Source organism: Tauraco erythrolophus, chromosome 5 (assembly GCF_009769465.1).
Source record: "Tauraco erythrolophus isolate bTauEry1 chromosome 5, bTauEry1.pri, whole genome shotgun sequence".
NCBI lineage: Eukaryota > Metazoa > Chordata > Aves > Musophagiformes > Musophagidae > Tauraco > Tauraco erythrolophus.
The window spans coordinates 78,533,134-78,551,356 of record NC_141469.1 but is presented as its reverse complement, the minus strand read 5'-3'; the positions used below and the strand labels follow the sequence as shown (position 1 = coordinate 78,551,356).

General features: G+C 35.9%; 1 protein-coding gene across 2 annotated transcripts in view; it reads left to right on the top strand.

The window, feature by feature from the left end:
- SEC24B (SEC24 homolog B, COPII component) overlaps positions 1 to 16,829 on the top strand; it is a 48,730-nt gene extending 31,901 nt beyond the window's left edge. For both annotated transcript variants that reach the window (XM_086611441.1, XM_086611440.1), the window contains 14 exons: positions 148 to 260; positions 1,778 to 1,896; positions 2,262 to 2,317; positions 2,632 to 2,838; positions 3,505 to 3,628; positions 4,269 to 4,427; positions 4,886 to 5,059; positions 5,717 to 5,827; positions 7,409 to 7,584; positions 9,206 to 9,343; positions 11,464 to 11,568; positions 13,068 to 13,160; positions 14,751 to 14,854; positions 15,521 to 16,829. In XM_086611441.1, the coding sequence (XP_086467567.1) occupies positions 148 to 260; positions 1,778 to 1,896; positions 2,262 to 2,317; positions 2,632 to 2,838; positions 3,505 to 3,628; positions 4,269 to 4,427; positions 4,886 to 5,059; positions 5,717 to 5,827; positions 7,409 to 7,584; positions 9,206 to 9,343; positions 11,464 to 11,568; positions 13,068 to 13,160; positions 14,751 to 14,854; positions 15,521 to 15,635 (1,794 nt within the window). In that variant the 3' untranslated portion in view covers positions 15,636 to 16,829. The remainder of the gene's footprint in view (positions 1 to 147; positions 261 to 1,777; positions 1,897 to 2,261; positions 2,318 to 2,631; positions 2,839 to 3,504; positions 3,629 to 4,268; positions 4,428 to 4,885; positions 5,060 to 5,716; positions 5,828 to 7,408; positions 7,585 to 9,205; positions 9,344 to 11,463; positions 11,569 to 13,067; positions 13,161 to 14,750; positions 14,855 to 15,520) is intronic.
- Positions 16,830 to 18,223: the final 1,394 nt, after the last annotated feature.

The following is an 18,223-nucleotide window of genomic DNA, read 5'->3' as shown; positions in this document are numbered from 1 at the left end:
TGAATCAGTTTTATTGCATAATGTATACCTTGCATTTCTGTAAGTATTCCCTTCTCCCACTTCCCTTTCTTATGACTAATCGTTTTTAACATTTCTTTAAATATGATTTTTGAACTTTTTTTTGTTTTTATTTTTTTTACTTCGTAGCTTCGTCCTCCTCAGCCTGCGGTATATTTATTTGTTTTAGATGTGTCTCATAATGCAGTGGAGGCTGGATATTTGACAATACTCTGCCAGTCATTGCTGGAAAACCTAGACAAGTAAGAATATAAATAACCTTCTCCAATTAGCTAACATGTTATTATGAATGATACTGACCTAAAATTTTGTGGAAAACTTGTATATAGTGTTAAAACATTGTGTCCCTGAAGGACAGAAGTTCTGTTGCATGAGATTCTGAAATGTAACTTACATGTCTAAAAAACAAAACAAAAACAAAACAAAAAAACAAACCACCAACCAAGCAGAAAAAACAATGCTCAAAAAAAAAACAGCCGTTGAAGCCATTTACATGATGAGAGCTGTCTTCCCTGAATGTGAGTAAAGGTGGATCTACAAATAATTTACTTAATTTATCTTCAAAGTGTGTTTAGCGGTAACTTCTAACAACATGTCATTGGTACAAACATTTACAAAATCTGCTCTTCCCCCCTGCCAAGACCAACAAAAATAACCAAATTACAGAGATTAAATTGGCTGATTCTTGCACTGAAACAGCTGAGGTGCTGCGTACTGGAGTGTTGTAACCACCAGTGTTGAGACTGCCTGGGTGAATGGTGTTGCCAGTTTGGTTTTTTCGGATCAGTTACCTAGATCTACCTGTGCTGCTTTCTGTCTGTTCTCATTTTTGCACTGGAACAGCATGTGGGGGATTGTTGGTGGTGCTTTTTGAGGGAGGGTTGATAAACTTCACTATGTTCATGTCTTTTGAAAATCAATTTGCATCCTGTGGAAGCCTCACTCTGATAATTGTTTTCTACGAGTTTTTCTCATGAAACTTGATTTTAATTTCTGATAAAGACACCGACATGTACAAGAAAATTCTTCACTTACCTTTATTGGTTTAGTTTTTCTTTATTCAGATCTTTACAGGTACTTTGTCAGAAACATGCTAAATAATTTTAGGAAAATTGATAAAATACCATGCAAAGTCTGTAGGAAAATCAGTACATACAGTTAATTTATATACCCAGGTGGTAAAAACAGTATTTGCCTGTGTTGCTTTTGGTGACCGTCACGGTTTTCAGCACTTGCTGATGTTTTGTATTTTATTTGAGAAATCTTGTTTAGTTTTAATTTTGTGTTTAATGCCACACATAGGAATATGGTCCACACGAGAAATAAGTGTGTTGCATTGTAGAGACATTGGGTTTTGGTTTAGAGCTGTAAGTCCTCTGTAATTACTTTAGTAAATGGAGTTTTTAAATTATGAAAGAGCAGAATGTTCTATTTTTCCATTGAAGAACTGAGAAGGCTGCCTTCTTTCATGTGTCAGTGTAATGTTCTGATGTACTAAGCTCCCTCTTGGAACAAAACATCGCTAGATGAGTGACTGCTTATCTGTAACACTTAGTCTTGTGAACTGTATCGTTATCCCAGCTTTTCAGAAAACACTGAAGAAATATTACTTGTGTTCATGTTTCAGATCTGCTTTCTTTTCTCCCTTCACCCCTGTGTGCATGAGTTGGGATTCTGCTAACGTCAGCAGGAGCTGTGTGTATGTATGTGTCTTGAGAGAGAAATTTAGGGCTTAATAGTTTATTTTTTAATGCTTCAGGCTGCCTGGAGACTCAAGAACAAGAATAGGGTTCATAACGTTTGACAGCACTGTTCAGTTTTACAACTTACAAGAAGGTTTATCTCAGCCTCAGATGCTGATTGTCTCAGATATTGATGGTAAGTAAAAAGAAAATGTAAACTTAATTCTTGAGAAGCTATTTTTTTTCCCCCAGAAGAAAGGTTAGAAACTCTCAAATATTCTGGTATTAGGTCAATTTTATTGAATGTTTAGGGAATACATTTTTTAAAAAATAATCTTACACTTATTACAGAATAGGTGGGATTTAAAAAGTGAAATTTAAATGTAGATTTTTCTTTGAATAAAAGAAACTTTTGTATAGATTGTATTATTCTCTTAATATATGTATCAGAAAAGTAGACCGCGTTTCATGGTGTGTGTAGCAGTGAGCAGTTAAATGTTTTATTCTATTTTGATGGTATTTTTTTCTTTAATAAAATACTTTTTTCCATTCTCGCTACAGATATTTTCTTACCTACACCAGATAGTTTACTTGTAAATCTCCATGAAAGCAAAGAGGTATGATTGCTCAAAACATATCATTAAATTTAAAGAGTTGAATATTGAAAACAGAGGTTCCTTTTAAACTTTGAATTCAAGGCTTTCTTCATGATATGTAATTCTAATGCTACTTTTTAATTATAGAAGTATCACATGTTGTTTGTTTGCATCATAGTTTTTAAAATTACGACTTTGTTTTCCTCAGTGTGTTGAAACTAAGCAGAAACACTCGGTGCTGATTGTTCTGCTTCAGTTATGGCAACACAGCTTTTTAGAAACTGCAGAAAATCTCAAGCTTGCAGAGTCTCAACACTTTTCCATCTGTTCTGCAGCTGATAAAGGATCTATTGAATGCGTTACCAAACATGTTCACCAACACCAGGGAAACACACAGCGCGTTGGGCCCTGCTCTTCAGGCTGCCTTTAAACTGATGTCTCCAACGGGCGGGCGGATATCGGTATTTCAGACTCAGTTGCCATCTCTGGGAGCAGGGCTTTTGCATTCCAGAGAAGATCCCAATCAAAGGTCGAGCACAAAGGTACAAAAACTTCCTTGAATATTCATCTTACAAGACTAGGGACTGGCTATGTTTTTCTGACTTGCATAGTTCTGCGGATTAACTCTAGATTTTTGTTTATAGCAATTCACTAAACTTTAATTATTCCAAGTCTGTGTGCATTTAAGATCACTAATTTATGCATGTATGTGTGGTGTTACTTATTTCAAAGTGCATAAGCTGTGTTTTGGGCCTTTGGTCCATACCTTTTCTTGGCAAGCAAAAGAAGCTGGGAATATCTCTGACTCGGTTAGTATCAACCTGGGTTTTGAACCAAAGCGTGGACATATTAAGTTATAGACCTAAAACATGATTTCTTGCTATTTTTATAGCCTTACAGTTTACAGCATCCAATAAGTGTTATTACATAGTTACAGGAGTATTAATTTGTATGAGAACTTCCTTGTTTTGCATACTTTGTATATAAACTTCCTTGACAGTAGGATCATAATTGCTTGTAAATACAGACTAAAAGAATATGGAGCATAAGGAAAATAATTTCTGCAGGTGGAAGTGGCTATAAATTACTGCTTAAAGGAAACTTCCTTATGATACTTTGCTACAGAATAGTATGTCTTTTATTCCATGAAGTCTTAAGAGAGGATGGTCATTGTCTTAACTCTTTCCTGTATAATTTGTTCACCAAAGGTGGTCCAACATCTTGGTCCAGCAACGGATTTTTATAAGAAGTTGGCACTGGACTGCTCAGGCCAGCAAACTGCTGTGGATTTGTTTCTCTTAAGTTCACAATATTCTGATCTAGCTTCTCTTGGTAAGGAGTACCTAATGTATGCGTTTACTCTTTCCACACTGTTCTCTTTCTTCAGAAGCACAGACTACTTCAGGAATTCTGAAATTGTGTACATCTTTTTGCACTTTTGTAAATGCCGCTAATGCTGCAAATGAATTGACTTTTAAGTTCATAGCAGTAAAGAACAGGAGTATTGGATTGGTGGTATTGGACAATTTATTCTGGGATTTCACAGTTTTAAATGAGAAGATAACTCTTGTGCTCAAGAACAGGAAACAACCAGATGGCAAGGAATGAATAAAGTTTAATAATAGGGGTAGAACAGAATTCTCATCTTTCAGTATTAAATCAAGATTAGTCTCTGCGTACACACTTAATTTTGCTTCTGCACCATTAAATATTTCTACACGCACTCTTCTTAGCTGCCAAAGGTAACGTGCTTTTTGAAGTAAGTGTGTAATTAGATAATTGTGTGTTGGAGTGACTCATCACTGTCTTCAGTGGTCTGAGTCTGGACCAGTTCTCATTGTCTTAATGGACGTGGGTCATACCAGCAAAAAGATGAACATAGATGTGACTTGCAGAAGGTAGGGCACAACTTTCGTGTCCTGACTTCATGTTATGGATTTACCTCTTAACCATATCTTTTCCTCCTTCACAGCTTGCATGTCCAAGTACTCTGCTGGATGCATCTATTACTATCCATCTTTCCATCGTAGCCATAATCCCGCTCAGGCCGAGAAGTTGCAAAAAGACCTTAAAAGATACCTTACAAGAAAGATCGGATTTGAAGCAGTTATGCGCATAAGATGTACAAAAGGTGTGTTTTAAGTACTGGTTCATACGGAAAAGTTGATGGAAGCATGTTAACTATCATTTTGAGTGTGCTTAGTCTTTAGCAACATGAGATTCCAGGTTATTTCTCTTTCACTGGAGAGTAAGGTAGTCGCCTGCTGTTCTGTAAGTTACGTTAGCTTTTGCCGTTTGGATATCTGGGGGTTTTGTTTCGGTTTTCGCCTAAGGTGGCACCATCTCACTTCAACTAAATCGACGTCTGTAGTGTAAGAGCATCATTCAGCTTGGAGTGTTCAGGATTGAATGTGAATCTACAGGATCATGCTGAAGTGTCTGACAAGTCACATAATTGATTCTGCATGATAGTTAGAATAAGTGTTTTTCCTATTTTCTTAAACATAGCTTGAGGGCTGTGGATTTTAATTATTGACAGGAGTTTTTCATGCTGTTTTAACCTCTCTGAATCACTTAACCTGCTTCTAGGTCTTTCAATACACACTTTTCATGGGAACTTTTTTGTACGATCTACTGATTTATTGTCCCTTGCCAATGTCAATCCTGATGCTGGATTTGCGGTACAAATGTCCATCGAGGAAAGTCTGACTGACACGTCTTTGGTTTGTTTTCAAACAGCTCTTTTGTATACTTCCAGCAAAGGTAAATAAATTCAAATGAATTGACCATGGGGCTTTTTGTTTCTTTTTGTAACATAGCATTTATGTAGTTAGTTCCACAGCCTTGTGGTGTTCTGTATACCCGAAGAGAATCTTGTCAAAGCTACTTGGCAGTTAATCACTTAATGTAAATCTCTATAAATCCTATTTTGATAGCAAAATGCAATCTGTCTCCATCTTAGATAGAGTTGATTCAGCAAAATTCCTTTACTTACAAGGCATACTGTTGCAATAACATGTTTGGCACACGCTTTGTCCAGGCGCACTGACGCGTGATGGATTGAGCGAGTTGCTAGTACACTGGGTGGACATAAAGAATAGCAACTACCTTCTATTGTGGAAGGTGCCACAAAATTTTGGGATGAAAATCAATGTACTTCATTTGTAGGATCAAGACACTTTGGATGTTATAAGCTAGTTTGCGTTACGAGCTTGTGCTGATTCCTGAGTTGAATGCTTTAGAGCGCTACAGAATTTTAATGGGTTGACAAGAATGGGATATGGCGTTACAGCAATTTTCTGACTGGTGTGTTTTTACAAGATGGATGCACCTTAGATGAGAGGAGATACGCTGTAATGACTGAATTTGTATACCTCTGCTGGGAGGTGCTGTGTAATGGTTTCTACTTATTGTTACTAGGTGAACGTCGAATTCGAGTGCACACACTTTGCTTGCCTGTAGTAAGTTCACTCGCTGATGTATATGCAGGAGCGGATGTACAAGCAGTTGTATGCCTCTTAGCCAACATGGGTGAGTACAGACCAGGAGAACTTGTACCTCTTTTTGTATGTTCTTAACTTTGCCAGCCGTTTAAATGAAGTGGTGAATGAAGCCTGGATATTGTAGAAAAAGGTTGGAGCAGAGCACCTTTCCTATGAGGACAGGCTGAAAGAGTTGGGGCTGTTCAGCCTGGAGAAGAGGAGGCTCCGGGGTGACCTTATAGCGGTCTTCCAGTACCTCAAGGGGGCCTACAAGAAAGATGGGGAGAGGCTGTTCAGGAGGGCCAGTTGTGATAGGACAAGGGGTAATGGTTTTAAAATAGAGGGAGGTAGATTCAGGTTGGATATTAGGAAAAAATTTTTTACCATGAGAGTTGTAGAACACTGGAACAGGTTGCCCAGAGAGGTGGTGGATGCTCCATCCCTGGAGACGTTCAAGGCCCGGTTGGACGAGGCCCTGAGCAACCTGATCTAGTTGGAGATATCCCTGTTCCTTGCAGGGGGGTTGGACTAGATGACCTTTGAAGGTCCCTTCCAGCCCTAACGATTCTATGATTCTACACTGAAGCCCGAGAATAAAAAAGATGACAAAATCAGTTAAAGTAAAACTATTAACTGAAATATTCCTGAGTCTGAATACTTAGTTGACTTCAGTCTTTTAAAAGGAGCCTTCTTACGTTGTTCTCTGGAGTTCATTAAAGGACAAAGAATAATAACACGCTTAGATCAAAACTCTTGTTTTTGTATCACCATCATCATCATGGTTGTTACCTCAGGCTTTAGTGTTCTAGGATTACTTACAAAACAGACTGATTCAGTTTAGTGAGTTGCTGGAGGCTAAAAGGGAACTTCTGACAACAGTGTATCCAAGATACGCATTAGTTTTCTGTGCCTCTATCCTGTCATTGCTGGGTTAAGAATTCTTACTTGACCTCTACTATGAGTCATAAATAGCTGTTTCATAGGCTGATCTCTGCTGTCAAATGTGTATGGCTTTGTGCAGCATTTTAGTATATGCGATGTTGTGTATTAATAGTCAAATAAATTAGAAGAAATAAATAGCACTTCTGTATCTCGTCTTAAATGTGCGTTGTCCAGCAGGTGGCTTCCTCCAAGCAAGGGTTTGCAGCCCTTTCTCAGCAAAGATGAAGCTTCATTTACACTAATCATAATTATTCCACTGAAATAGTGGAAGAAATTTCTTGTGGCAAAAAAAAAAAATCAAAAATAATTGCTGCAAATCTTATTTTGGAGGTAGGGCAGCAGAAAGTTTCATCAATAGCTAAGTTATTTGTATAAGGTTTAAAACAGGATTTATATTTAGTCTCAAGTATATACCACAGCTTTAAATAATTTTTTAAAAAATACTCCAAGAGTAGGAACTAGGGAGCAGAGATCAGCCACGCTTTATTTTTTAAGCATCATGAAAGTGAGTTTCTGTATGGGCAATCATCTTAATTACTCCTTTAAAAGGTTGGGACCACAGGTGTGGTTTTTTCAAAAAAAAAACAAGTCTTAAAATATCACAAAAAAGCACAGATAATATTTTCGAAATTCAGGGGAATGAATGAGGCCCACTCTGCTAACTTCTTGTGTCCTTCTAACCCAACAGCTGTGGATCGCTCAGTTTCATCCAGTCTTGCAGACGCAAGAGATGCCTTAGTTAATGCTGTGGTAGACTCCTTGGCAGCATACATGTCAACTGCCTCCAATCTGCAGCAGTCCACGCTGGTGGCACCAAATTCCCTCAAGCTGTTTCCACTGTATGTTCTGGCCCTTCTCAAACAGGTGTGTATAATCTAGTGGATTAGTGTTTGATATTGAACTCATTGTTCCGTTTAAGGAATTCTTCAGCTCTAGGTCAAGCAATGTCTGCACTTTTCTAAAATTATGAAAATTGGGTTATCCTTTTTGAGCTTACAGGACTTTCACATAGATGATGACTATATTAGCCTATTTTAAGTGATGAGTACCTGAACAGTTTATTGGTTTACTTGATTTTGAATTTTTTATATGTTGTCTTATTTTGGTGCACAATGAAAAAAGAAATATATATAGTGACAATTAGCATTTCTCAGATTTTGGCAGCTAATTGATGTTTCCCATAAAGATTGTTGGAAGCCGCTCATTAGTACTTCTTCAATTTGATGAAGAAAGAACAAGTCAAATATTTTTCAGTGCATGAACTTTGTCCTTTAAAGTACCAGGAAGGAAAATGAGTTTCCATGGAGATATAATGAAATCTGTTACAGAAACTAAAGTTCACAGAGAAGACGTTAGTACTGTTTCATTTACTTTTTTTAATGTTTTTGTTTGTATTACCAAACATCATACTTAAAAATGAAAAGAGAACTTATTGCAAGGTTTTGTTATCAATAAGTCTCATAGCTTTAAGATTTTCATGGCTGACAGTTCTTTGTTTTCTTATCGTGAATAAACCTTTATGTAAGTTTATTAAGAAATCCAGTCATAATAACTTGTTTTCTTTGGCTCAGTGATTTCTTCCGTCTTTCTTTGGTACTTGCATAAGTAATGCAGTTAATGGTAGGGAAAAAACAGACCATTTATTATCAAGACGATCCATGTGAAAGACAGAAGTGAGAGTGGCTGAGAAAATAAGTTCTTTGGGTGTTTTTTTTAATTATTATTATTATCTTTGTTGACAATAATAAAAAAAGCTTGAGATATAGAGAAACCGAAACCCAAACTGCTGCTTGTGGCAGCAAAAGAGAAGAGGACCGATACGCTTCGTTTTGCTGTAGAAGTGAATATGAATTTTGATTATAGGAATATTCTCCACTGAATCAGAATATGGTGCTTACTCCGTTGTCTTGCTTCTAACAGCGATCGTTTGCCGATTGCTTCTAAAGGAGATTGAAGAATGTGGTAGGGAAGAGAGTTACAACATAAATGTTATCCTATGAGAGCCTAGTTTCTGCTAGAAAACATGAAAGTATATTTCCTTTCTAAAGCCTTTCCTTCACATTTAATTCTTACTAATAAAAAATCAGAGTATCAGAGTGACTTATCCACGGAAGTAACGTTTCTGAAGTCTGCTAGGCTCGTATCTTCCCATGATATCTTGCATCAGTGAGTTTCACGGGCCAGTAACATTTGTCAAGAATAAAAAGGAGAAATGCTGGCCCAGTCACATACAAATTTTACACAAAGTGAGAGAATTTTTTTTTTTTAATTCTCCTTCATCAATAAGGAGGGAGAATGGATTATGTTTTAAAAGGTGTTGCTTTCAGGTTGTATTTGATTAAGATTCTAATGTGTCTCAATAAAATATTTCTTTACAAAAGCTTTGCTATTTTTGCTTGACATTTTCAAAAAAATGTGCAGTACGCAGTTTAGATGTGACATAAAATAGAGGATTTGTGTGAGTAACAACACTGTTCTCTTACAGAAAGCATTTAGAACAGGCACAAGTACACGCTTGGATGATCGTGTGTATGCAATGTGCCAGATGAAGAGCCAGCCTCTTGTCCATTTGATGAAAATGATACATCCCAACTTGTACAGAATAGACAAGTTGATTAATGAGGTAATGTATGAAGCCAGTTTTATAACATTTTCTAGTTTTAATGGTCTGTTAAACCTGATGTGCTTCAACAATGTACTTAAAGTTGTTACTGTAATATAAACTGAGCATTTTCCGTAAGTTATTTAAAAAAAATAAAGACAACATTTTGTTTCAAGTTTTAAGTTGGAATTACAGTACTGTGTTATGAACAGAACTGTGGTGTTTTACTTCACCTTGTTTCAGTGACCGTAATAATTCTGTGGTTTTCTGTTATACAAAGAAAGCCAAGAAGACTGTATGCATTACAAACATCTCCAGTGTGGTTTTGTGTTTTAGAACTGTCTGGGGGAAATGGATGAAGTAGATTTGGAGGATTCTAGGATTTGTATACTGAAACTGGTTAAAATTGCTTGCAATAACAAACTTTCAGTGGTTTCTCACACTGATGTGGATGGAACAGAATTGTGCTACTAAATGGTGATGATCAGACAGACTGAGGAAGTACTTCATGTACAAAACCAGGTTTTATTAGTTCACCTTTCACAGAGATAGCCTAGGAAATGGAGGCATCATTTTAGTAGTAAAAAGTAAGATGGTATTTTATTTAAGGACAAAGTTAGTTGTATTTGCAAAAATAAGTTGTTTTTCATGAACTTGTTTTCAGGTAAGTTTTCATGAACTTGTTAGTGACTAGCTTTGGAAAAGTATATGTAGGAGTTTCAGTGCCATACAAGATTATATGGTGACTTGAGTAGTTTCTCTGGCAGTTGATATTGTTCAGCACAATCTGTGAGCTATTTATAGTCTCACAGTTTCTTTGAGAATTTCATAGACTCACATATGTGAGTCTAAATTCCATATTCTTCAGTGGAATTGATTAGTTAGTCTTTTTTTACTTCCCCCACCTCAGTATTTGAGAAGCCCACTTCTTAACTAACCTTGTTTTTTGTGGAACTTATGCTGAAACACTATATTCAGTGTGTGAGTGCTGTAAAGAACCAGCAGTATCTGTGGGAGATCCAGCTTTATTAGCAAAATATTTCAGATCAGTTATTTCTAGTCGAATGATACAGAAAACAGAGCTTATTTGACCTGCTGAAATTAATTGACAAACCACATTGTAAATCATGTAAGAGTGCTAATTCAGTTTAAAGTAATTGTGACAGAGGCTGTTCTTAAATTTCTTGTTTCTTTAGAAAATATTATGATACATATTGCAGAATATTTTTTTTAAATGTTTTTGCTGGTTTTCTCTTAACACTTGATTCTTGAGAGCATTGAGTAAAGCCTGGAACTTTCTGAAGTGGAATGCAGTAGTTTGATTTTCATCATAGTGTGTAAATCTGAAAAAGCTTCTAATATACCGCATTATAATATGAAGTCTTTAAAATAGTGGTTTTTAATAATCTTTTAAACTTTGTGGAGTTGTGCTCAGTGTCTAGACCATTTTTTCCCTGTGTTACTTGCAGAATGCTTCACAAATTTTTAATAGATGTTCAGCCTATTTTTGTATTGGATAGGGAAGCAGCTTTAATCTGAAAATATGGGGTTTGAGGTTTTTTTTTGTTTTTATTGCTGGGGAGGAAGGTGGGGGGAATATTGTTTAATAATGTCATTGCTAACAGCCACATTGTTTAATCAGGTCAGTCATAGTGCTCTGTGGATAAACCCCTGTATGGCCTCAGGCAGCATGTTAAATCAAGGAACTTTCTGTTATCTGAATGCAGTAAAATAGGGAACCCTTAAAGGAGTAGAATTTGATGTGTTTCTGCTCTTGCAATGTTTCTAATGAAGTTGAATGCAATGAAAAAAAATCTGAGATTGTTTGTCTAAAATTAAGTGTAAACACTAGAATTCTTTCGTAAGTTTGGCATCTATAGCATGAGAAATGTTACAAACACAACTTAAATGAACTTGCATCATTCTTTTAAGTCATAAAGTAGCCTTCAGGTTAAGTAACATTCTCAAATTGTTTGAGGTACATAATCTTTTTAGACCTATCATGGCATTTTGTTACATGAGAATCCTCAAAATTTTGCTGGAGAGTAACAGTGGTTTTTCCTGTTTTGTTTTACCTGGTTAAGAGAAAAAATAGGATGTATTTATATTCTAGTGTAATCAAGTATTGTTTTTTGTTACAGAGTACAATACATGTAAATGACAGAGTCGTTCCTCAGCCACCTCTTCAGAAGTTGTCTGCAGAGAAGTTGACAAGAGAAGGAGCTTTTCTTATGGACTGTGGTTCAGTAAGTTACCAGTTTCACACACTTTTTTTTTTTTTTTTAAGCAATGCATGCTGAATTATTAAAAGCAGTCTGGTCTCAACAATAACAATGTAGTGAATCAGCCTTCCAGGTAACCTGGCAGTAATCTATGTTCCAGTGAAAGGCTTTCATATTTAGATCAAGGGAGTATCTTAGAGGTTGCATGTTAAGGCTTCAGAGGTTAATTTTTTTCATGCTAGACTGATCAGAATATACCAAGTGTTCACATGAAGTTTGTTTGTGTTTTTTTTTCTGGAAATAGTGGATTTCCATTTTCCAAAATTTCTCTTAACAGTTATTAAATTGTATGTACCACAGTCTCTCAAACAAAGCACTTCTCGTTGATGCAGGAACCTTCCAGTTATGCACAAATATAAGTAGTTTTAACGATTTGTGGCTTGTCTGCTGGAAGAGTTGCAAGAGTGAGACAATTGTGTGGAGTGAACAAAATCTGTAGATACAGTTTAAGGTATTCGTAGAAATTGCACTAAACAACACTTAAGTAGTTGAGTAAGTAGGCTGAGAGAGTTGGGGCTGTTGCTGTTCAGCCTGGAGAAGAGAAGGCTTCGGGGGTGATCTTATCGCAGCCTTCCAGTACTTAAAGGGCCTACAGGAAAGCTGGAGAGGGACTTTTTACAAGGGCGTGTAGTGATAGGACAAGGGGCAATGGCTTTAAACTGAAAGAGGGCAGATTTAAATTAGATATAAGGAAGAAATTTTTCACTCAGAGGGTGGTGAGGCACTGGACCAGGTTGCCCAGAGAAGTTGTAGATGCCCCATCCCTGGAAGTGTTTAAGGCCAGGCTGGGCCTTGGGCCTTAAACACTTGGGCAACCTGGTGTAGTGAAGGGTTTCCCTGCCTGTGGCAGTGGGGTTGGAACTAGATGATCTTTGAGGTCCCTTCCAACCCAAACCATTCTATGATTCTATTGTGATAAAACATTATGGTTCTCTAACGGAGTCTAGAAAGTGCTTTAGACCTCGTGTGAGTTCAGGGGCTGAGTGTGAATGTCAAACTAGCTTCTGTCTCCAGACGTCTGAAATTATTACTATAATGTGTCTTGATAATTGATGATTCACTACGATTTGTTTAGATTGGGAATTGGCGTGCAGTAACTGACACAGTGATGTCACTTTATAAAATTCCAGGTTTTTCAGTTTAGGAGGTAACATGGGAAGTTAGTGCATTAACTGTTCCATAGATATGTCCTGCATCCTCATTCTTTCAGTATTTGCATTCTACCCATATATTATTTATTTTTTTACGTTTAATGATCTTATTCCAAATGCTACTGATGTATTAATAAGTAAATACAGAAATAACGAATCAAGAGACGTGTGTGTGAATTGCAACTGGAGCTTGCAAGTGATTCATTTGCATGAAAGATATTATTCTGGTATTATTCCAATTACAACACCACTTGTCTCTTTCCCTAAAATGTATGCAAGGCCTTTACTAAAACTAATTCTGACTTTTTACAGATTTTTTACATTTGGATTGGAAAAAACTGTGATAACAACTTCATAAAAGATGTCCTTGGATACCCAAACTATGCATCAGTACCACAGAAAATGGTAGGTGTTTTAATGAGCCGTGCTGTGTAGTGCTTACATTGGAATCTATATTTAATCTGCCTTTTCTGCGTTTTCAGGTTTTAATTATGTAACTGTGAATTAGGGATTTTATTATTAGGCACCTTTTAACCACTTGCCAACTTCATAGGAGACAGAAGTTGTCAAATGCTTTCAAGGAAAGAATAGGATGGAATTTCATAGAATGAATACAAAAATTCTCTATTTGGAAGTGTTAATTGTTAAGATTAGCGTTGTCTTATTGATAACGTGGTTTTCAGAAGCCTTGTGTTCTTTGAACCTGGTATTAGATACCAGGTCTATGGTATGAGGTGACAGACCTGTAAGTAAGGGGTAAGAGTTAAATTTTACTCAGCTTCCAAACTTTGAGTCAATGTTAGAAGGAAATGCTTTTAGCTATTAGGATATCAAAGACCCTTGGATGTGTGTTTTAGCGGAGGGGTTTTTATGTTGTAACCTGTACCTATAGTCATGTGCGAAACAGAGCAGCAGTTAAGGAGAAGATCCCTCTTCTGTGGGTAGTGGTTCCAAAATGTCAACAAGTGGCAGGTGAGGATGGATCCTTTTAAGCCACTCTAGGAAAGTTCAGAATCAAGTGGGTATATTTGGGTAGTACCAAAAATGTGTTAGTCGTTGTAGAAACACATAGGAAGATACCTCCTGTTTATAAAGCTTGCATAGTGTGAAGGGGAAAAGGAAGTGACAAATGGTGATTAGAAGAACAGGTTAAGAGTGGTGAGCTTTAAGACTGCTATAAAATTGGACTGCTTGTTCAGAATTTTATATTTTGCTTGTATTAGCTGTTTAAAACTGTCTCCTCTGATCAACTGGTGGTATTAGTTGACAGAGTTTTCAAGAAGAACTTGAATAAAGGAAGGATGATAACTTTTTTTTTCAATGGTTGTATAGCATTTATTATAATGAAAATGAGAGGAAAAAAACTAACAAACAGAAGTTACCTTTGCTTTTAAATTTTGTCCTCCATTCATTTACTACAAAGGTAACAGTGGAACTACTTTTAAATCTGTAATCAATCCTTTTATGGCATATGAATTGTGTTAAAAGGTTATATTAACAGCCTCAGAGTTGATATATTTAGCTCGGTGAATGGCTCAAGTTTTTTAATTCTTTTTTAATTTTTATCAGCTCATTCCCCAACCAAATAGTCAAGTATAATCTTTATGTCAACATTTTCTTACAGTTCAGATTTCCCTACTTCACGTTTTCTACATCTTCTCAGTGATGCAAAATGCAAATGTGTAGGAACTTGATTGACAGGGAGAGATAAAGGCAAGAAAAGGGCAAAAGCAGCATTTTGAAAAGATTACTTTTTAAATGAGCTTGCTTCCTAAAATCATATACACTTAAAAGCGAGTTTAATTTAAAGATCTACTGCTCCCTACAGAACAGATATTACTGAATTTTGGTACTTGAAGCTGAATAAAAAATGTGTGTATGTAATCCATGGTTGGTAATTTCTTAACAGAAGTTGTGGCTTGAGTCAAGTTACGACTGTTTTTAAATAGTTTTGATAATACAAGATGATTACTTCTTTCAATTACCTTCTGCCAGACGCAGCTTCCTGAGGTAGATGCACTTTCTTCGGAAAGGACACGATCCTTTATATCTTGGCTTAGAGACAGTAGACCTTTAAGTCCAGTTCTTCAAGTAATAAAGTAAGTATTTCTGTTAGTTACTGACTAATTATTGGCAACTTGTATTACAATTCCTAATCAACACTGATGAAAAGCGGGAATATCCAGCCCAGAAGAAGCTGAACACCATGCTCTTTCTGGTTGATATAGTGCTGTTATCTAAAAACCCTTAGCAACAGACATCACCTTTGAATCTAGTTATGAATGGTTTTATTGATAGGAATTAGTTGCTTATTTTTATATTGTTAAAAATACACTAAAGCAATAAATATCCTTATGATCAATAGGATTAACCAGTTTGACTTCTGGGGTAGCTTTTATAACTTCAATACGTACATACAAAAAAATTCAAGTCAGGTTAATAATCCGTAGATGGTTTAATAATTGTATTGTTACTGGGCTCCTTAGGACAGCAGTTGATTTATGACATCGTAAGGCAAATTCGGAAGCCTTTGCAAGTCATGTCTCACTTAAAGAAATTTAAATTCTATAAAATGTTTATACTTAAGTTTACTTTTGTTGTCTTTAGAGTACTGTTTACTGAGCCTGATGAGGGATCACGTTTTAGAGAGTTTGATGACTTTCTTACTACTTAGATAAATGATGTTTAAACATAGGACTGAAGCTTTTCAGTGGTTGGCATTGTGGCTGATGTTTGAACTAAAATGCCTTCCTCTCTTTTTTCAGAGATGAGAACCCTGCCAAAACAGATTTTTTTCAGCATTTAATTGAGGATCGGACAGAAGCAGCTTTCTCATATTATGAATTCTTACTTAACATTCAACAGCAGATCTGTAAGTGAACAAGGAATAAATAGAAGAAAAATCCTGACTTCAGGTAGAAGCATGGGCCAAGAGAAGCATGTGGAAAGTTACAAAAGTGGATGCTTGTTCTTCACAACCTACAGTGGCCAGCACTGTTTTGGAAGCTTTACAGCTAAAGAAGCATACATTTCCAACAGAGTTTGGCAGATTTACTTCAGTCTGAAAGTGCTAGGAGTGACAAAGCTGTTTCACTAGTAAACTTTAAATTGGTTTATACATGTTTCCAGTTGTGCAGCGGTATGGTGCTCTGTTTATTGCAAGCTGGTGAATTTATGTAGCTATGTGGGATGATATTTCTTAATGAAATGTACAATTAGGTAAAGCCTTTTTTCTTACATTTATTATAGTAGCCCTTCCAGATCCAAATTCTTAATAGAAATGTCAAAGGGCAGTGCTGTATGTTGGTTGTTTATATGAATTTCTTTTCAAAAGGAATGATTCATATTTACTAAAGACTTCAGCGAATTCCCTGTGAAAGTTGTAGAGTTTCAGTAAAGTACATCAGTTGTAGAAATAAGATATATAATGTACATAAGTGTTACATTTGTAAAGAAAATGTAAAAAATGTAACTAAAAAACAGACTTAGCTCAGTGTGCAGAACTGTTGAGTGCTCAGTCATGAATTGTTTTGTCCCAGGCTAGACACTGAAGTTGACTATTAAAACATGCTAAAAAAAGTACCCATGTAGAAAGAACACAGCTGCTTCTTCTGTTAATTTTAGGCAAACTTATTTATGATTGGCTTACTAATTAAAAATATTTTGCTTTATCATGTGTTTTTATATTTATGCAACTATAATCTTTTTGCAACTAAACTCTTACTGAAGTGAATATTGAAGAGAACATGTTTACCACTTTATTTCACGGACCTCTGAAAGAGAGGAGTAAACACTGCGTAGGCTGAAATGAGCTATTGGTATAAAGTTCCTAAAACTCTTCCTGCATATTATCCTAAAGAAGGCGTATCTGTTAACCTTGTTTTATGTTTTGTAAACTACTGTAGTTTTGGTCCAGGTTTCTGTAACTTGTGTTGTCTGCTGTTTAGAGTAAGCATGGGTAATCACTGACACTTGATGATTTGATTTCAGCTGTGAGAAAAAAAAAAGAGGGGTGTAAAAATCAATTACCTTATATCAATGAAAGTAAAGGCTTTAAAATGTCAAAATCCAAAATGTAATCACACTGTTGCATCTTTCTGAAACCTTGTTCCTGCTAATGTTTTGATAACTCAATGGTTTGGGTTTTTTGATAGATTTATCTCAGATTTTTAAATTTGGGTGTTAAGTTGGGATGGTTTTGGTTTGGTTTTTTTAGAGGCAGAATGGAAATAATTCATAAAGCACAATCACTCACACTTAGTGTTATGAACTTTATTTGTTTGATTTAGTGAAATATGACTACACTGAAATAATTAAGTACAAAAAGTAAATGATGATTAGTATGATTACATTTTATTTTAAAGTAGCCTTGAAAATACTAACATTGTGTTTTAACCACCACAGCTCCTGAATCAAATAATCAAGAAAAAAAGGTACTAGCTGTGGTTTGCAAATGCTTTAAAAGCTGCACTAATTAAATTCTGCAAGTGGTGGTGTTCTACATGTTAGCACAAACTCATTGTTTGGAGAAGACACCTTATAAGTTAAATTTGTGTGTTGTCCTTAACTAAATGTGTTTAAGTTACCCAAAGAGAAACTTTCCATTTAGTAAGTTAATTTGTCATGTATTAAATGTCTGAGGCGATGCTGAATGTTGTCCCTAAATCAGACTTCTGGGATTTCAGTACTTGTTTGTAGATTAATTTGTGTTGGGTGAAAGCTAAGTGCTGCTGAGAGTGGGGCATCTTAAAGATCATTTTTAATTGCAAAGATGAGAAGAACTTGTTACAATTTTAAATGCCCCATGGTAGTTGCTTCTGACTTGTGAGCTTGGTATTGAATATCTGGGAACATACTATGCCATGATTAATTGCAACGTATTCTGTAAAACCATTACTTAAAGCTTTATTCTTCTATGGTTTTTCTATAAAAAAAATTAAGAAACTAATGTCTTGAGAGCTGTTTGTTCAGTAAAATTATTACACGGCACAAAGGTTCTAGTTATTTTCTACCGATTATAGAGCACGTCTCCATTCTGACTGATCTTTAGTTAAAATTTTAAAAAGACAGTCTTATAGAAGTACCTTGAATTGGAAACATCTCAGAATTTAGTGTTTTGAATGATGGGGTGTCTGTAGGCATATCTAAAAGACTCTTTTACTTACGATGGTTTGGATCACACCACTGTACCAGAAGACACACACCAAAAGATGACTCCCTGCCACGGGATGCACTGTGAAGCTCAACAAGCTTTTTGGCCTACTGAATAATATTTTGGAAAAGATATAAGGGGCATGATTTTGTATCTTTAAATAAAGTGCTGAACTGTCCAAAGAACATCTCTAGCTATTTTAGGGATTGAACTCTTCCCGAAACACCTTCAACACTGCATAATATAGATCATGCCTATTTAAGGAGAAATAGAAGATTTCCTGGGGAAAATGTTTCCCAGCCCCAGCTAAGTAAGT